We start from the raw sequence: 18,592 nt of genomic DNA, 5'->3' as shown, positions 1-18,592 counted from the left end.
GATGAGGCACGCTCTATGCACTGATATGTGATAGAATGGGAACATGAGAAAGTAAGGAAGTTAAGTTTAAGATATAAGTGAGATCAAGGGGGAGAATGTTAGTTGATCTCCACTAATAGGCTCAACGGTCTATTGGGCCTTTGGATCCGCGTCCTGATCGGGGGCGCCCAACCCTAATATGGTTGGTGGGCTCCCGTCGCACAACGCCATAAAATAGAAGGTGAGGGCCGGGACGCTCGAGTCACGAGGTTCGCCTGAGCCGCCTAGCACCCCACTTATAGTCCTAAACCCTAGCCGATCATAGAGGGGGCGCTGCCAGCGACGGGAAGCGCCGCCACCGCCTCTGCATCATGCCGGAGGACTACTACGACGCCGGGTTGCCCTGCGGCGTCTACACCGACCCTGGACGACACCGCTACTGCACTGCCACCGGGTTATCGCCAAGCATTGCGATGGCGAGCCCATCTTCCTGGCAGCCGATGGTTTGCACTCTTCACCCCTCTCTTTCCCTCGTTCTACTATTGTTACTGTATTAGTAGATGTTCTAGGACTCATAGTTTATCTAAGTGCAAGTAGACATGCTAGTTTTATGTCTAGAGATCCTATTTTAGATTTAACATCAGGAAGCATACACAAATAGAAAAAAAAGGAAAGAAAGGAAAAGAAATTCGTCTCAGATTTTTCAGTCAAGATAAGCTGAAAGGGTGAAAGTTATCACAAACCGATTGCTCCGCAAGGAAAAATTCGATTCCTTGAGAGAGCTGAAAATGCAATTAATCCCTACTAGTAGTAGCAGTACCACAAGCTTTTGACCACCCGAAGGCATCACACAGAAATTTTATCGTCAGGGAATAACTTAAAGCAGCTATCAATTGCGCCTCCAGATGTAGCAGGACAAAGAAATGTAAAGGGACATTCAGAAAGGGAAGAGGAAGACAAGGGCAGGCAGGCACCCAACGGGAGAGCGAAAGAATTCAGTTCCAATCCTTGCCAATATCTGGAGTATATTTTCTCAAGCGTGATCTCGGGAATCATCCATCCAAGTATCCAAGGGATAGAAGAAATTGGGGGAAAAACTTTTGGGCGATTGCAACGGGCACGATCATCCATCCAGTACACCGATCAAGGACAGGATACTGTAAAGATGAGTCAAACGAGAATAAGAACTACAACTCTACAAGCAAGTGTGTTTTTGCGTCGACTCACAATGATTAGAGTTCAGAAGAGCAACAGAGAAGCCTCTTCATGTATACATGCTTTCAGGGGTAGAGGTACTAAAGAGGCCAATTATGTTAATGGCTCTTGCACTTAGCAGAAGGCTAGCTAAACTGCTTCGATCTCTCCCAGTTGCATTCCAATGATGACAAAACTGTCATTTTGTGACTCTCAAAGGAGGAGGTTAATTTCGACAGTCATTCGTTCCTTACTGTCAGTCAAAAAGGTAAGGTAAAATAAGTCCCAGCCAAACTCACCCGCATCGGCATATATACGGCATGTGACGATGACGAGATTCAGCATTAACATGCAGGAACTCAATTCAAACTCTTGGTGCAGTTAACATGTCTATGATTGACATGCTTTTGCATGTGTGACAGTGGGGTTCATGTGATCAGTTGCTAGGATAATTACATCATGAGAGTGACTGATGCGTCTTTGCACTTGGGAGGAGGTCTGTCGTCGGCTGTCTCCCTACTGCTATAATTCACCTACTGACTTTTTTTCTAGCATAAGACATTCTGAAACTCTAGCACATCACATGAAGGCCATTACAGGCCAGTTTCTTTCGGCTGGCAAGTAAGTTTCGAAGGGGAGATGTTTTTTTCAAGTCGTCGACGTCGCGTAGGGTAGGAATTGGCAAAAGGGGTTAGAATTGAGCTAGGACGAAGAGAACCCTATAATTAAGGGCGCACTAATTCCCCCACTCGGCCACTCTGGTCAGTATTTTAGAGGAAGCAGCAGCGGACTGCATCTTTCATTCTTTCTCGCTGCTGCCTCTGCCTCTTTGAAATTTCTAGCTTTGGCCGAGGCTATCTCAGCTCTCTTCCTTTCCCTCATCTCCCTAGAGGCGGGGAGTGTGCCTGCCCATTCTTTGTCGGCCGGTAACAGGGGTACTTTGCGCAGATAATCTTTGTTAACCCAGCTATGATTTCGGTTGCGTGTAATCAGTACTGCTTCGTTCTTGAATTCTTGTTTTGATGCTCCAGTTCATCAGCTTTTTGTAAATGCTCACGCTGAAAATGCTACTAATCTACTGCAGAATATAGGTAAAATGCCGCCTTCTGCAGCTGCTATCCCTGAGCCTTTTTCAGGCAACGCCGCGCGACAGTTGATGTTGGCTAATGGCCTCGTTCGCTTCGTTCAAAAAACAGCCGAAATATTATTCCGGCTGATTTGTTGTGAGAGAAAAAACACTGTTCCGGCTGGAAAAATAAGCTGAAAATGACGGATTATAAGAGAAGTGAACAAAACCATTATAACGCGCTAATCTTTCAGGTAGACTAGTAGCCCTTATATAGCTCCATGATGATGAGAACTGGGGACAGAATGTGACATGCAGTTGTGTTAGTGCAACGCATATTAATTTTATAATGATCAGTAGCGCGCAAAAAAAAATACAATTAACTAAAACATTTAGAATTAGGAGCACCAAGCCTGCCACTTTTCTCCAGTGGAGGAGGAAGCAAAAGGGAATCATGTGAGGTGTTGCATTATATGCATATATTATTTGAATTACTTATACAAGAAGTGAAGTCCCAAGAATCAAATGATGGCCTTGCTTTCGTGGATAATCAATCATAAAACAGAACACATGGCATGAAAGTGCACACTTGGATGCTATTGTTGACCCTAGTAAGTGTTGGAATGTAATGCCTATATATATGTAAGCGCTGATCATTTACAGTAATGCATTGAGTATTCCCTAATCCTACTCTTTCATGGTATCATGAGATGGTTTGTTTCTCGCTTCCGCAAACCCTAACTCGCGCTGCCGCCATCGCAAAGTATCCACCACTCGCCGACCCTCCTCTCCCACCCCTTGCGCGCGGACGCGCGGCCCTCGGCGCCTGCGCGACGCGCCCCTCCACGCCGCTGCAGAGTCTTCCTCACCGGCTTCCCGTGCCCGATCGCTGGCCCCATGCCCGATCCGCACGCCAGGCCCGAGCGCGTGATCGCGTTGCTTCGTCATCGCATGGCCGAGCTCGATCTCAACCGTGACCGCCGCTCCCATCGACCCCACCGATCTGATGGCCGAAACCGATGCCGAACGCCAGGCTCGCGAGGAGCGCGCCCGCAAGGCGGAGGCCAATCGCGTTGCGGCCCTCGACGCGTACGAGGCCAAGTACGCCGCCGTCCACGCTGTGGCCATCGCCGTCCTCAACATCAAGGTCCTCGTGCCCCTGGTCTTGGATCGCGCCGCCGACAACTATAACCGGTGGGGGTCCATGTTCCTCGTTGTCCTGGGCAAGTATGCCCTAACAGACCACGTCCTCTCCGATGTCGTCAACGCCGATCGACCGGCGTGGGTGCAGACGAACTGCACCGTGCTCACTTGGATCTACTGCACCATCCACGCCGATCTCCAGCGGTCGACGATGAACCGCAAGCCAAACGCGCGCGGCGCGTGGATCTACCTCGAGAATGAGTTCCTCGGCCAGCGCGAATCGTGCACCCTACTGCTCTCGGCGGAGTTCTGCACGGCGAAATAGGGGTCGGCCTCCATCACCGACTTCTGCCGCCGTCTTGAAACGATGGCGGCAACCCTCAGCGACTTCGGCGATCCGATCGGGGATCGGACCTTGGTCCTCACTCCAAGCCGAGCAGCACTCCTATGGACACCCACTCCAAGCTTTCTGCTGATGGTGTTTCAGTCGCTGATCCAAGTCAGTATCGCAGTCTTGCCGGGGCTCTTCAGTACCTCACCTTCACCAGACCAGACATTGCATATGCTGTTCAGCAGGTCTGCCTGTACATGCATGACCCTCGGGAACCTCATTTGAGCGCTCTGAAGCGCATTCTCCGGTACCTTCAAGGTACATTGGATCTCGGTCTACACCTCCACCGGACCTCTCCAGCTGATCTCACTGTCTACACCGATGTAGATTGGGCGGGCTATCCTAACACACGCAAATCCACCTCGGGTTATGCGGTGTTTCTCGGGGACAATCTCATCTCCTGGTCGTCCAAGCGTCAACCTACAGCGTCTCGGTCCAGTGCAGAGGCGGAATATCGAGCAGTCGCGAATGGAGTCGCCGAAGCCTGCTGGTTGCGCCAACTTCTGATAGAGCTTCGCTGCCCACTCCGTCGTGCTACAGTGGTCTACTACGATAATGTCAGCGCCGTTTATCTCTCCACCAACCCGGTTCAGCATCAGTGAACCAAGTATATTGAGATCGACCTGCACTTCGTTAGAGAACGAGTTGCCCTCGGTGAAGTCCGCGTCCTGCACGTCCCACTTCATCCTAGTACGCCGACATCTTCACCAAAGGTTTGCCGACGTCCGTGTTCACAGAGTTTAGGTCCAGTCTCAATGTTCGCGGTGCTCCTAGTTCAGACTGCGGGGGAGTGTTGAAATGTAATATGGTGTGTGGGCCTGCCTAGCCTCCCACAATGCCTATATATGTAAACGTTGATCATTCACAGTAATGCATTGAGTACTCCCTAATCCTACTCTTTCGGTAAGAAATGTACGTAGGGCAGTAGCCCACCGCAACCCTTTACCCAATTAGCAAGCTCTTACACGGGGGGTAGAGCAAAACCAAAAAGATGTGATCTTTCAGCACTCGAAGGGATCCTGAATGGGAAAGTAACATTAATCTAATGACAGATTCGAAATTAAGGACCCTGAATGCAAGAATAAGGTCAAAAAGTTTTACAGCAATTCCATAGAAAGGGGGAAGGTCATTGTAAAAAGGTGGAATCAGAGCAATGTCGGAACGATATATTTACTGATGCTGCGTGACCAACTGCTGCAACGCGTAATATTGTCTTAAAAATGTTAATGAAATGTTCCCTGTACAAATGTAGCTAGCCACCTAGCTAGTGGTACCTTTGCCACTTGCTTAGTGTAGTTCACAATATATATGTTAGTAAGGGTAGGCTATCAGCTTAGACATTTTTGAACAATTAATGCCGGCCTCGCAGCAATTAGAGTTTAAATATAATAGTTTCTGTTGTGATTATCAAATAATCTTCGCGGATTAGGTCATATAATTTCATGTGAAAATATTTATCACAATCACCATATGCATTAAAACAAAAAAAATCTTTGATACTGTTGTCAAAGAATAGTGATCATATTTTTTGGATTTGTTCCATGGTTTAAGGACGTTGTTGTTTTTTTAATGGTAGACGACGTGCTCGTCAACAACGAGATATCTGCAGCGTCTTCATCAATTTCAAGATATATCGGTTCAATCTCAGTTCTTTGAAGGTACTCATAAAGGTTGGATATGTCTACGTTATTCACAGAATAAGTATGCATAAGTGTTTGTGTTGTACTGTGATCTGGAAGAAACAAAGTCAGGACCGTAGGTACCAGGTAGAGTACCAATGCTTTCAAATATTAGAGCATGTCTAGGAGTTTTGTAAAATAACTCCTTATTTTTATTCTTTAGCAAAAAAGTGGGAAAGTGCCCTCAAACAGTTTGGTAAAAGAGCTTCTTATAAAAAAAAGTAGTCAAATATCCTCTTCAAACTCAAAAGTTTCCCTAGTCGAGAGGAATTCCGTATCCACTCGCCGTCCATCGTTGTTCTCGGGAGATCAAAGTAAATTGGACCCTGAGTAAATTAAGAAAATAAAGGGTTAAGATGAGAAAGCAGTAAGAGACAAAGAAACTATTAAAAAAATTGGTTGGTTAGAAATAGTTCGGGGTTCCTAATGCAAAATAATTTAGAAAGCTATTATAGCAGACTATTGTAGTTAGAAACTATTGTAGAAGAACAAAATATACTCTTTTTTGGACGGATGGAGTATTACTAATAGATCTATTTATTTAGCAAGTAAACTATACTAATAAACTTCTAAAAATACTCTTGGAGTTTTCTTTTGAGACGCCTTGGAACAATAGTTCAGAATTCTGGGCCACAAAAAGAAGTGTCCAGATTGATAAAAAGCAGCCCATGATAGTGAGCTCACTTACGGGCCTAACCACGCTAACCTGGCACCTGACAGCGGCGAGCCTACCCTAAATTTTTGTGGGGCTGATAGACATAGACAGACAGTAACGTTGCAAATACTGTGTACCAGTACGTCGATATGCAATATGCTTCTTTTCACAAAAACAGCGGTACAACCATTTTGATAGTGTGCACTACTTTGATAAATGAATCAGGTGGGAGAAACTTCCCTTCCCCTCCGTTGCAACGTAAAAATATACCACTTTTAAACTAGCTATAAAGTAGCCAATCTTACGTATGACTTCTCAGTTGCAATGTTTGCACTGGCTGTTGAAAGCCTTTCTCGACGAGTTGCCCAGCTCGCAACTCTTTTGGGCTCTTGGTTGGGCCTTGGCCTGCCCGTTTTGTCCCCTCAAGGCCTCAACGTTTTTTACGTAAGGCTCACGTCCATTTCATCAATGGCGAACTGAGTTTAGTCTTTTTTTTTTATATAGAGTTTAGTCTAATTGGCTAGACCCATTGCTAACTGAGCTTAGCCTAATTGGTTAGACAACTTGCTTAGCCTCCGTTAACGTCCGTTGGCTTCCGTCAAAATCAAAATAGAAAAAGAAAAAACTCGGTAGTCGGAAGCATCTGTTGCAGGCTGCCTCACACCGCCACCGCCCGCGCGCCTCCTCGCCGCCGCAGCGCGCGGCTGCGGTTGCTGCCTCCCCCCCGCTACCCACCGGTCGCCTCCTCGTACGTGGGCACACCGCCGCCGTCCGCGCGCCTCCTCGACGCCGCGCGCGCGGGGCTCCGGTTGCTGCCTCCCGTTGACGACGCCACCCGCCGGTCGCCTCCTCGCGCCTCGTCACACCGCCGCCGCCCTGCACCACCCTGTTGTTACTGCCTGCCGCCACACACTTCCCCGATCTACTGCTCACCACCGCTGTTCGCAAGGTCAGATTAATCCCTCCTTTTTTTCGATTTATTTCTGCTGGATCTCGCATTTAGTTTTTTTTTTCTTTTCCTCTTATCTAAGTACAACTGTAGTATCTGTTCGGGTTCGGATACAGACACACACCACCACACACACGCACACCCACACAGTATACAAACAGACCTACACCTATACCTAGACAACGAACGCAGCTGAGACATACTCAGCAGACTCCGAGCGTGGCGGGCACGTCACTTGACCATTGTGGCATATCTGCGAGAGAGGCACCTGGAGAAATTGGGGAAAAACCCCGGTGGGAATCATACTCCGAGCAGCGCTTGAACGCACGACCGACGGTTTCCGCTGCTGGAAGACCGACCGACCGACCAAGCTACGGCTCGTTCCCTCGCATTACTAGTTTTGCTTTTGTGGCGTGATGAATTTGTTGGTATTCTGACTGAGTTCTGTGTGACTGTGTACCTCTTAATTTGACCTAGGGTTTTAACTCGAATTGATTGTATAATTCTGTAGTGGCTGCTTAGGATTTTTAATTGCGCAATATATTGTGAATCTCTAGTACGATGAACTGAAATAACCTAAGCTATAGTAACAATTTGCTGTTGCATGGGTACTTGTCTTCAGACCGTGGGCAACTGCTGGCCTTGTATTGTGTTTCGGTAGCCAATTCCTGAATCCTGTTGTGTCATATTTACTTGTCTGATTGACATAAGTCCAGTGAGCAAATGGTGGCATTTTACCAAATTTAGCTCATTATTTGTACTAAATAGCTTATTTGTTTCACTGGGGAATGCACAGTGAAGCAGGTTCAACCCAACATCTACTTGTGTGCTCAATGTGGGCATCATTTGATTATTCCACTGAAATTTCTAACCTAATTTTTGTCTGATGCAATCAGGAATTTTATGTACTCATTTCTTGAGAAGACTTAGAAAGCTGAATTCTAATGATTATATCTGAGTAGTGGGTTAGTGTTAGAAGTTGGGATAGTAAAGCAGATTAGCTTTCACCCTTCCCCTACCCTAAACAGTCCTTGGGAGAAAAAGTAATGATACCTGACACTTCTCACAGCCTTTTCCCTGGAATGCCTAGTAACTAGTCTCAATTTAGTTTAATTTTGAAACTACAATAGCAAAAGTAAAGCTGATGTAATGGTCATTATTATGTTTTAAATTTGTATTTGATTATGTGGAAGTTGATTCCTAAACCAGAAATCCAATTGGAAACCACCAGTTCAAGTTTGACCTGCTGATTGCTAAGTTGTATCCTAGTACAATGTTTATATTTTGCTCGTTCGGCTGGTAGGCTGAACAGTAAATTTGGATTGTTTCGGATGATTCAATAGTATTCTGTGAGAGAGTATAAGCTGAAACAAGCGGGAAGTAGTACAGCCGAACGCCCTGATTGTTGCTTGATAGATGAAAGTACCAGTGTTAGTTTTGAGGTTCAGGATGATAATGCTTATATTGGCTTGACAGATGAAAGTACCCGCAATAGTTTTGAGGTTCAGGATGCACTGTAAATTTTCATTTTCTAACACAATTATGCATGTACTGTATGTTCCAGTGTCCATGCTGAAATCCACCATTGGTGTAATAAAGTCCCATGTAGTGTCAGTTCTTCCTAGGTGTTCGCTAATATAAGTTTTATGTCTCAAATTCACTAACTCATGTAAATCCTGCACAATATGATTGTTTGGTGAACCATGAGTTCCGTGGTTCATTGCCACTTGTCCTGTGAACTCTTGATTGAACTCTTAGTGCTAGCAGTCTAGCACATATGAATTTGTTTCCTGATTTTTCCATATTTTTCTATAGAAAACCATGGAGGGGGCTGATGGCAAGCAGGATTCAGAAACCACATTTATCCTCAAAGTTCACAGAGAACCTGCCATCATTATCAATGGTGTTCCAGATTTGCCCTCTGATTCCACAGCTGGTTCTCAATCTTTAGTAAAAATTGACACAGAACCTCAGGTTGATCCTCGATTTGGTGAATGGTTAGAAGGGAGGAAAGTGCGGAAGCTGTTTGGAGACACGCATTACGTCGGGAAAGTGGCCAAGTATGACAGTGAAGGCAACTGGTACAACATCATTTATGATGACGGAGACCAGGAAGATCTTGAATGGCGTGAACTTGAGGAAGTTCTACTGCCATTGGACATAACTGTTCCACTCAAAACACTTGTTATGGACAAGTGCAAACTTAAGGGATCAGTTTCTGACTTCAGCAAACCGAAGGTGGGTAGACCAAGGAAAATATATGCTACAATGGATGATAGTATGAAGAAAACATCACATACAGTTACAATATCCCAGGGAAATGGTGCAAACAATCAGATGGCGATAGTTAGAGTAGAAGGCCAAGGGCAACAATCAAATAATGTGCCAGGTTTGCTTCCAGCTTCTACGCTCAATGACATTAGTGGCCAGTTAGTGACTGTCATAACAGAAGGAAATGCTCAAGCATGCTTGCAGGCTAGTAATGAACCTAGGAAGAGGGGCAGGCCTCGAAAAGATAGATCTTTATCTGCTGATATTCAGCCTAAAAAAAGAGGCAGGCCTCCAAAAAACAGGAATGCACAGAGCGCCGAAAGAGATTCTCTGGCGCTTGTGCCAGTGCAAGATGATACACAAGAATCTTCTAGGAAACAGAACAACACCCTTATTCGCAATGCAATGACAGCTCGGGCAGAGAAACTGAAAAGAGAAAATTTGCGTGCTCAAAGCACACGATCTGGAACTCGGTTATTCTAGGAAGAAAGTAGTTTCACTTCTCCAATATAGATATCTGAAAGCATTTCAGAATCTATGTATGATGGTGACATCTAGCTTTGTACACATATATATTTTGTACAACCCTGCGGACATCAAAACTTGTCAAACTAAATCTGCTATGCCAATGCTATCGTATTCTTTCCTATACAATTATGTTTTCAATCCGTCGAAGCTTCGAGTATATGTGGTCTCAGAAGTTCTCCTTGTGGAAATGGAACCTAGTTGTGGTTGTCTGGCTGAATTCTTTCGAAAGATCCTTGAGTTGTTTTGTGAGCGTTGGAGATCCACAATAGAAAACTCCTGGAATTTTTTAGAGAAAATATTAATTGCTGTACTGAAGCTGAAAACTTTCGTGTCACCCGATGTTCACTAACAAGTGGCTCACCTATGCGAGAGTTCCTGTGTGCATTGGCCAAATCAGAGAATACTTTTCTCCAGTTTGGTCTTGCAAAATGTGTTCGAATCTGCAACAGAGAGCTCCGTTAAACAAAACAAATAACATATGCAAAACAATTTACAGTCGAGCAAAAAGGAATTCATCATATACTTTGCTGCCGGAGACGATATCCACGCCGTTTTTGGCATGCTGAAGTGACTGGACCATGGCAATCAGAGCTGACCTTGCATCACCTTCTTCATACACGCTGGTCAGGTAATTGTGCATCTCTATAACATTCTGCAGTAGCCAGATTTCATCTTAGTTTATGTTCTACTGTGGAGGGATGGCATGTGAAAAAGCAATTAAGAGAAATGAGAGTGAGACAGTACGCTGTGATCGCTCCCAGCAACCTCATTCATGACTCCTTTGAACCATTCGAAAGATCCTTGCTCTCTGGTGACCCAGTAGAAGTAAGCCCTTCCTGGACCATTGTTCTTGAAGCTGCCTATCTCAGAGCCGTGGATGCTTTCCACCTCCTGTTTAATCAACTCAGTACAGTTATCAGCTACCCTTGATTTTCTTAACAGTATCGAAAATATGCATTAAAAAGGAAAATTACTTCGGTGGATTTTAGGTTGTTCAACATATCCTTCAGTATGCTGATGAAAGGAGTTGCTCCTATTCCAAGACCAATAAGCAGAAGAATGTCATATTTCCTGTAATTTTGTGCTGGTGCACCGTATGGCCCGTCTATATAGACCTTGGGAAACCTAAAGAAAACACAGCAAAGCTGACCAGGTTAATAAATACGTAAAGTTGCAGTAACTTCTAAAAAACCAATCAAACTATAGGATGTGCCAAAAAGAAAAAAGTTAAGCACCTAGTGTCCTCTGTCTGGGCGTCTGCCACAACTGTAGTTTCAAGTCTTGTAAGGGTAGCCTTCTTGGAAGTTACTTGTGCCTCACAAGCCTGTGCGAGAAATCTACATTATTCTTTTCTGGTAGTCCACATTATTGATTATTCTGCTATATTTTTAAAAAAAAAAACAGTCTTGCTACTCTTCCAACTTCTACAGTTGTGCTGCCTCAAACTAACCTTCCCAAAAAGCATCCGAAGTTCGGATGTCCAGTCACCCAGCGTGCGGATATGCACACTCAAGTAGTCATCGCCTGGTGCTGAAGTTATAGAGAAGGGGTGCCTGCAAATATCGGAGAATTGTAAGCAAGAACCACAGATAAATTACTTCTTGGAGATGTATGCAACAATTTACGAAATGATACCATTCGAAAGGTGAGACTTCTGGGCACTTTACAAACAGATACATCCCACTCTTGTACTTGAAACCCTGTGGCTTCTTCATGTGAATAGAGAGCACATTTCCAGGATAAATTGCTGCCTGCATATACAGTCAGAATGGACCAGTCAGCATTTGATTAATGATTAACAGTCAGAATGAACCAAAAAAAATTAACCCTGTTTGGATTGACTAAAATAAGTTTCTAGCTGCTAAACAAACTCTAGCTGATCTACACAGTTCAGCTTATAGTCCAGTTTATAGCCCTTTTTTAACTATTCAACCAACCCGCTTATAAAAAGCTATTAGCTGGCTCCCTCCGGCTATTGCATCTTATAAAAAGCTTAACTGGTCCAAACAGATCTTAGTTCAATAGCTTACCCTCACAATTTCCGCATGGTAGTTGTTCTCACGAAATTTCCTGATGATTCTTTCACAGGCGTAGAAAAGGACAGGGACAATCAGGTACATCCATGTCTGCATGAACAGTTGAGATCATCGGCATGTCATTTCACTGCTCTAGGGGGGGGGGGGGGGGGGGGGGGGGGGGGGGCGGAGTTTCATCTCAAAGCAAGGTGCCTGAGGCTTACCGTCTTCTTGTACCACTCCCTGGTGAGGAATATGAAGTAGGAATGCACCACCAGCAGGATATACGCAATGACCAGCAGGTGGTGGGCGTACCAGAAGGCATTGAAACCGGCAAGGTGGTGCAGCGGCGATGGCAGCTTCACCACACTCCGCCTGAAGGAATGTGTTGCCAGCGTGAAGGAGAAGGACATTATGATGATCATGAGGATTCCGGTGACCCCAGGTATGCTCTCCAGCAAGTCCGGGTAAGTCGGCTGCTTGTAGTGGAAGTTGGACCCCAAGGTAGCCATGAATTTGTCCGTTGGGCAGCTGATCAGCCTTGGGAAGTCACAGGTCACGTGTGCGAGTGTGTGGATCGCTGTGGCGACTGCGATCGACAGCGCCATGATCTTGTGGAAGTTGATGTTGTCATCGAAGGGTATGACATGGCTGAGCGCGGTGGACCTGAGCGTCGTCAGCGTATTCCGGCAGACGGGCAGCAGGATGAGGGCCATGTTGAGCTTGAGGGTCTCGGCGGCGCCCTTGGCAACGCAGACACAGTAGCCCATCACCTGGAACGCAGTTCGGCGCTTGTATTGCTCGAACTTGTACACGAACAGGACGAGGTTGACGACCAGCCACAGTGTCACGAGCCATATCCGCTTCCAGTTCTCGTGGATGAAGTCCACCGTCTTGGACAAGTGCCGCTTCAGCGGGTTCCGGTACCGCGACGGGACCATCGTCCGCGCCAGGCTCGACGGCGTCCGCTTCAGCTTCTCGGGCGCCTGCGCGCTCACCATGCCCCGGAGCAAAGTCTCCAGTTGCCAAATCTGCATTGTTTGGAGCACACTGTTGGTTGTAAGCAACGCAAACCATTCATCCCTGTTGGACAGAAAGCAAATGCTGTTTCTGCACGAGCACGACCTCGATGTAGCCGCGGTCGTCCGGGTCGAGTTCTTCCATGATCAGGGACGCGTAGGTCGCGGCGTGACCCTTCAATTTGGCCAGCTTGTTCGCTGACGCGCTCAGTATAATAACCTGCCAGGAGAACAAATAAAAAAGCAAATTAATTCGTTGATAATTTGATAAGTTCATCTACTCCTAAATATTTGATCAACCAAATTGTGATAGATAAGTTGCCATCGCTCACCTCTTTGACCTCATCTTCCGTGAGCATCCCATCACCGTTCTTGTCGCACCTGAGTCAGACGCGGAGGAGAATTCGTTTCATCAGTAGTTGAATAATGGGCGTGCCGTTTGGGCAGGAACGAGGGGCGGTGGACCTTTACATGTCAAAGAAAATGCGCAGCCGCGAGTCGAAGTTCTGGTCGGTCATCTCCTCCCAGAACTCCTTGAGCTGCTCCTTGGTGATGCCGCCCTCCGGCTCCAGGTTCCGCCTCCGCGCCAGAGCCACGAACAGCTCGCCGGCAAACTCCTTGGAGTCCCCCATGCCTTGAGAATGAGATCAGTCAGTCAGCCACGGATCATCCATTGATCATGGGCACCAGCAACACGAACAGCTCGCCAGCAAATGATTTTAGTGATACTATTGCATTTGCATCGCCTGCTTCAATTTGCTGACAGATGAAAGCATGGGTGGAATTATATGGTGATGGTCACTACTCACTAGCTAGAATCTTGTTTGTTCGAGCTGATCGACTACTGCTCAAGGACCACTTTGGAGTAAATTCATTAAAATTTGGGAAGAGTAATTTTTTTTTCAATCAGCATGACTAATTTGGGAAGACCCTTGGGGAGCGAATGACGGTGTAGCTCAGTTACGTAGGCTTGTGAGCTTGTCCTGCCAAGGCACAGTTCAAGGTAGCATGAAAGAACTGTTTCAAGCACAAAAATGAAAAAGAAAACAAACAAGAATTCCTAAAGCAAGCATAAGAAAGAAAACAAGCAAGAATTCCTAAAGCAAGCATAAGATTCCGATGCACATATAACCATTGCTATGCTGTCATGTCAGTGCCTTGCGGTTCTTATCAGTATCTCAGCGATCGATTATTTGGAGTTTATTTCCAGTCTGGATCAAACCAAAGTACTTAGGCAGCATGTGGCCAACCGACAGAAGAGGCAATCTCGATCGAGCAGGAGCAGTAGTACACCAGTACTCTTACTTACCGATGCACTTGCCGAAGCTCTCCTTCTGGAGTCGCCCGCTGCCCTTGTTCATGTCATCGAAGCGGCGTTCGACGGCCTTCCAGCCCTCCTTGCCGCCGGAGGTCTTGTCGAGGAAGCGCAGGCCGCGGAGCCCCATCTGCGCGCTGGACTGCATCCGCGTCATCCGGCCCGGCCGCATCCCGGCCACCCCCTCGGGCACCTTCATCGACACCCGCGACGCGAACTGCCGCACCCCCGACGCCAGCCGCGACGGCTGCTTCATGAGCCCGCGCGCGAACCCTCCCGGCGGCGGCGGGAGCCTCCCCGCCCCCGCCCCCGCCCCCGCACCCGCCCCGGGCGACTGCGCCCTGCTGCCCCCGTCGACGACGGTGATGCCCTCCAGCGGCGGCGATCGCCGGTCCCCGTACCCCGCCATGTCGCGGCCCACCAGATAACCCGCAATGCCGATCACCGCCGGCCGGCCCGCCCGCTCGCTCTCAAAGGAGGAGGATGGCGGCCGGGCCCACCTGCGGGCGAGGGGTGGTGGTGGGGGGCAAGAGGAAGCAGGGGGGCAGAGATGGCGGGTAACATGCGCGTCCTCTCTCTCCCAGTTATAGCCGTTGAGGCGCCGCGCGGCCACGGCGATCTACCTGGCGACGGCGCGCGAACCGTCGGATACGAGATCGGCGGCCCGCGTGGCTGTCCCCACCCGCCGCGAGATATCGGGTTGGTGAGCCGTGCGCAGCGCCGCCGTATCGCGCGAGTTTCTCTTTCCTTCCGTCGCGGGAAAGACCGGGCACACGTGGGCGTATATTCGCCGTTTGATGAGGACGGACGGTGGGAGATGTGAGCGGGAAGGGGGCGTTAGGTAGGGCGGGTTGAGAAACGTGGCGCCTGCTCTCTTTTGCCAGGGACGGCGGTGCCCGGAGGCTGACAGCGTGGGGCCGGCCAGAAAGGAGGTTTGTTGGTGCGTGTCGTGTGTGCACGGCTTTGCCGCTGGCAGCTGGGCCACGGCAGTCATCGGAAGGTGGAGAACAAAAGCGAGGCATATCAATGTCCATTTGTTGTGGAGTTTTGGTCTATTATTGATGATGAACTCAACTCTCAACGGTTTTAGTTTATATAAGTTATATACGATGGAGGGGTACCAAAATGGGTAACAAAAATGAAGGATCGTGCACGTATGGTTTTATCATGGGAGCCACGTTTCAGTGAAACGGTGCATGTACGCGCCAAATTGCCAGCCTCTCAAGTATATATAAGAGTATATATATATATGGCATGCATAGTACGGTGCCGTTCGGCTGTCACAAAAGTCGGCTTTTTCAGCTTCTTTTTTTTAGCTGAAACAACATTTTTCTCTCACAATAATTCAACAGAAACAGTGTTTTCTAGCCAAATTCAGCCTCTCAAGTATGTGATCTGTACTGGATTATTAGGACAAAAATGCACTACTGGCAGTATCAAGGCCCCTACAGAACTTGTGCCAAGACCACCACGCACACTGTCAGTCTGTCACACTGATGTCGAATGATACTTGTCGCGTACGATGAGGATCATCAGAGCTTGGAAATTGTTTTATTTCTCCAATACAACCTTTCAAATGTTTTTTTTTCTGGAACAAAAAAACGTGCAATGTCACGCACTAGAACATAATAATCTGGAGCCACACGATCACTGGCTTCGAGTCCGATACAGACAAGGTTATCCCGCTGATGGCGATGTTATTGTAGCCGTTGCGTGCAAGGGCCGTGCACATGCATAACGCCATCTTTAGTAGGAGTATACAGTATCTATCGCTAAACAAGCTACTAGGAAATAAAAATCCTACTCCTATAGGGCCCCGTTCGGCTTACGAGAAGTCTCCATCAGAGATAGCACACGCAAATCTCATTCTTTTTGGCTGTAGACAAGCATTGCAATAGTAGTGTGTATGCATGCAAGTTGAAGTTTGCCTGTTCCCTGCAAACACACACTGCACGGGGCCAAGCAACAAAACCCTTTTTGCTGATTGAAATGACTGGACTGGGGATGGTAATTGATGGTAAAGCTTGATGTGATTCCACGGCAAGAGAACCGATTATTATCATCCATTGCATGCCCGACGGCGTGATGGATTGAAAGAACAGAAACACTTGATCTGAGCTGCCGGGTACCGGGCTGCCGGCTATCTCATGCCGGAGCAGCAACGAGACGCATGGTGAGGCGGAGATGTCAGAGGCCCGAGCGAGCCACGTGATTTCTGATCGGGTTCAGACAGAATTCGCCTCGCAGGTAATCCATGCTTGTACCTTGCTTGCTAGTGCGTGAATGTTGTCTGCAGCAAAGTAAGTATATGTCTATATATATATCATCAGGCCTTTTTTTACACATCGATCTGAAATTCGTAGGCGTGTACTGCGTGTCGTCAGGTGGCCTCGCTTCTTTCAGTTTGCAATGCAAAAGGCCAAAAGCATCAGATGTGCAAGCCATGCGTTGCCCGGTGGAGCTTTTCGGAAAGGCGCCAATGATCTGAAATCCTGTCGGGAATACTTTATTTTAGACATCTTGACGGTCTATCATTACGGTCTCTGGACAGAATGCTCAGGACAATTTATCAGCCAGAATCAACCTTACTTTTCTGTTACGAGAACAGTATTTTTCTCTCATAATAAATCAGTCCTACAAATTAGCCGCAGCAGCAATAAGTCCTACCGAACAGGACCTTTACCATTACCCTCAACTTGTCAATGTCATCAAATGCTATAGGACCCTGCTAAATGGGCCGTTGGGCCGGTCTGATGGGCTGGACCAAATGGCCGAGTACCAGAGCGACAGGGTGACGAGGAGTTACTGTAGATACGGAAGTACTGTAGCAGTAGAATTAGTATACCTTGGAAGGTCGAGCAGAGCCGAACCAGCTTAAAAGCCTAAGCCTGAGAGGCTGTTAACTCCGGTTTGAACCTTTTGTGCGAAGCGAGGACGAAAGCGCAAGCGAATTAATTAGCAGGTGTGATCCATTCAACGCGTAGAGTGGATCTTATCTGTCTTTCCGGGCTGGGGCGTTGCAATGGTATTCAGAGCCAACTCTCGTGGTTTCACGGACGTATGGCTCGAGAGCTCGGACATGTTGTGCATGCTCTGCAAAAGCATGTCACTTGGGGCGGGGAGCTGGGAATATGGACGTGGGCCAAGAGAGTCGATTCTGGACATTTGTCTCGTTTGGGTAGGTTGATTCGGTTCTCGACGAGGACGTTGAGTCCTCAAGGGTGGATGTATGTGAGACCCGGCTAAATGGGCTAAGTTGGACTGGTTGACGGGCTGGGCCAAATGGCCGAGTACTGTATTGACAAGAAGCCTGTTCGGTTGGCTGGTTCGTATCATTGCTGGTTCGTGAGGAAGTACAGCTGGCTGGTTTGTGTGAGAGAAAAATATTGTTCCGGCTGGAAATTTACGATCGTTTACGACAAGCCACAGCCAAACGAACAGGCTGAAGGCATGCAGGGTTGCTGTAGCCGTGGAAGTACTGTAGCAGTAGAATTAGTACAACTCAGAAGCTAAAGCAGAGCCGAACCAGCTTAAAAGCCTGGGAGGCTGTTAACTTCGGTTCGAACCTTTTGCGCGAAACGATGACAAAAACGTAAGAAAGTTAATTAGCAGGTGTAATCCATTCAACGTGTAGAGTGGATCTTAGCTGTCTTCACGGGCCGGAGCATTACAACCTTACATGGAGAAAACACATTTTGATTTTTTTTCCACCTCATGGTTTATATGCAGTAGTAGTACTTCGTGCTTGCTTGGTCATTACGCACGAAACGACACGGACCGGATTTCTTGACCACGTGCTCTTCTCCAACTGTGACACAGCTAATAGCTTCTTTCGGTCGTTGGCAGCAGCTGGAAACTGCATGCGATTGCAAATTTGCAATGCAATCAACAGAGCCGTCTACCGGTAGGAGCTGAAGCTGGCGAAGAGCGATCGTAGAGAAGCCGTCGCCGTTCATTCGGTCGCCACGACGCCACACCCTGGCCGTCGCCCACGCCGCTTTCGCAGCTACGACAGCTCGAGATGAGACACCTGAAACCGGCCAAAAGGAGGGAGGGAGCGAGTGAGACGGCGGCGAGAGTTGCCGGTGACTAATCGGCTTTCGCTTTGCCCGCGAGCCAGTGGACGTGGAGCTCGCTGTCGGTGGGTCTCTCTCACTGTCAGCCACCCCACGGTGGTTAGCCGCACGTGCTCCTCGGCCATCGGGGGCCCTCCGGCGGTCCGGCCATGGCCCTGCGTTGCTTTGCCCCTGGCCAGCCGCCAGCTCGACTGACAGTGTGCTTAACCATAGTTTGGGTTTCCTTTTGCGTTCACAATGAAAAGGGAGATTATCATACATGATGCCCCTTTATATTAGACCTAATAACTAATTAAAAGCTGAGTCGTTCAT

The 18,592-nt window shown here is 47.6% G+C and overlaps 4 protein-coding genes across 4 annotated transcripts in view; 3 read left to right on the top strand and 1 right to left on the bottom strand.

The window, feature by feature from the left end:
* The window catches only part of LOC136456781 (protein NETWORKED 2A-like), a 258,690-nt gene that overhangs the window by 67,500 nt on the left and 172,598 nt on the right, over positions 1–18,592 (top strand). The gene's annotated exons all lie outside the window — the stretch shown is intronic.
* Positions 1–18,592, top strand: part of LOC136456784 (small ribosomal subunit protein uS12) — a 264,823-nt gene that overhangs the window by 209,245 nt on the left and 36,986 nt on the right. The window lies entirely within an intron of this gene.
* LOC136456778 (uncharacterized) lies at positions 6,732–9,943 on the top strand. The gene is made up of 2 exons (XM_066456750.1): positions 6,732–7,056; positions 8,872–9,943. The coding sequence occupies exon 2, from the start codon at positions 8,878–8,880 to the stop codon at positions 9,808–9,810; it is 933 nt and encodes a 310-aa protein (XP_066312847.1). The 5' UTR covers positions 6,732–7,056; positions 8,872–8,877; the 3' UTR covers positions 9,811–9,943.
* LOC136456777 (putative respiratory burst oxidase homolog protein H) lies at positions 9,755–14,765 on the bottom strand. The gene is made up of 14 exons (XM_066456749.1): positions 14,199–14,765; positions 13,361–13,523; positions 13,222–13,270; positions 12,996–13,109; positions 12,095–12,901; positions 11,886–11,981; positions 11,491–11,606; positions 11,306–11,408; positions 11,091–11,179; positions 10,830–10,980; positions 10,600–10,746; positions 10,379–10,507; positions 10,217–10,295; positions 9,755–10,131 (listed from the first exon to the last, which is right to left on the bottom strand). Exons 1-14 carry the CDS (start codon positions 14,611–14,613, stop codon positions 10,022–10,024), a joined length of 2,568 nt encoding a protein of 855 aa, XP_066312846.1. The 5' UTR covers positions 14,614–14,765; the 3' UTR covers positions 9,755–10,021.

This window comes from Miscanthus floridulus, chromosome 6 (assembly GCF_019320115.1).
Source record: "Miscanthus floridulus cultivar M001 chromosome 6, ASM1932011v1, whole genome shotgun sequence".
Taxonomy (NCBI): Eukaryota; Viridiplantae; Streptophyta; class Magnoliopsida; order Poales; family Poaceae; genus Miscanthus; species Miscanthus floridulus.
Note: the sequence above shows the minus strand (reverse complement) of the source record. Positions and strands in the feature narration are given on the sequence as shown.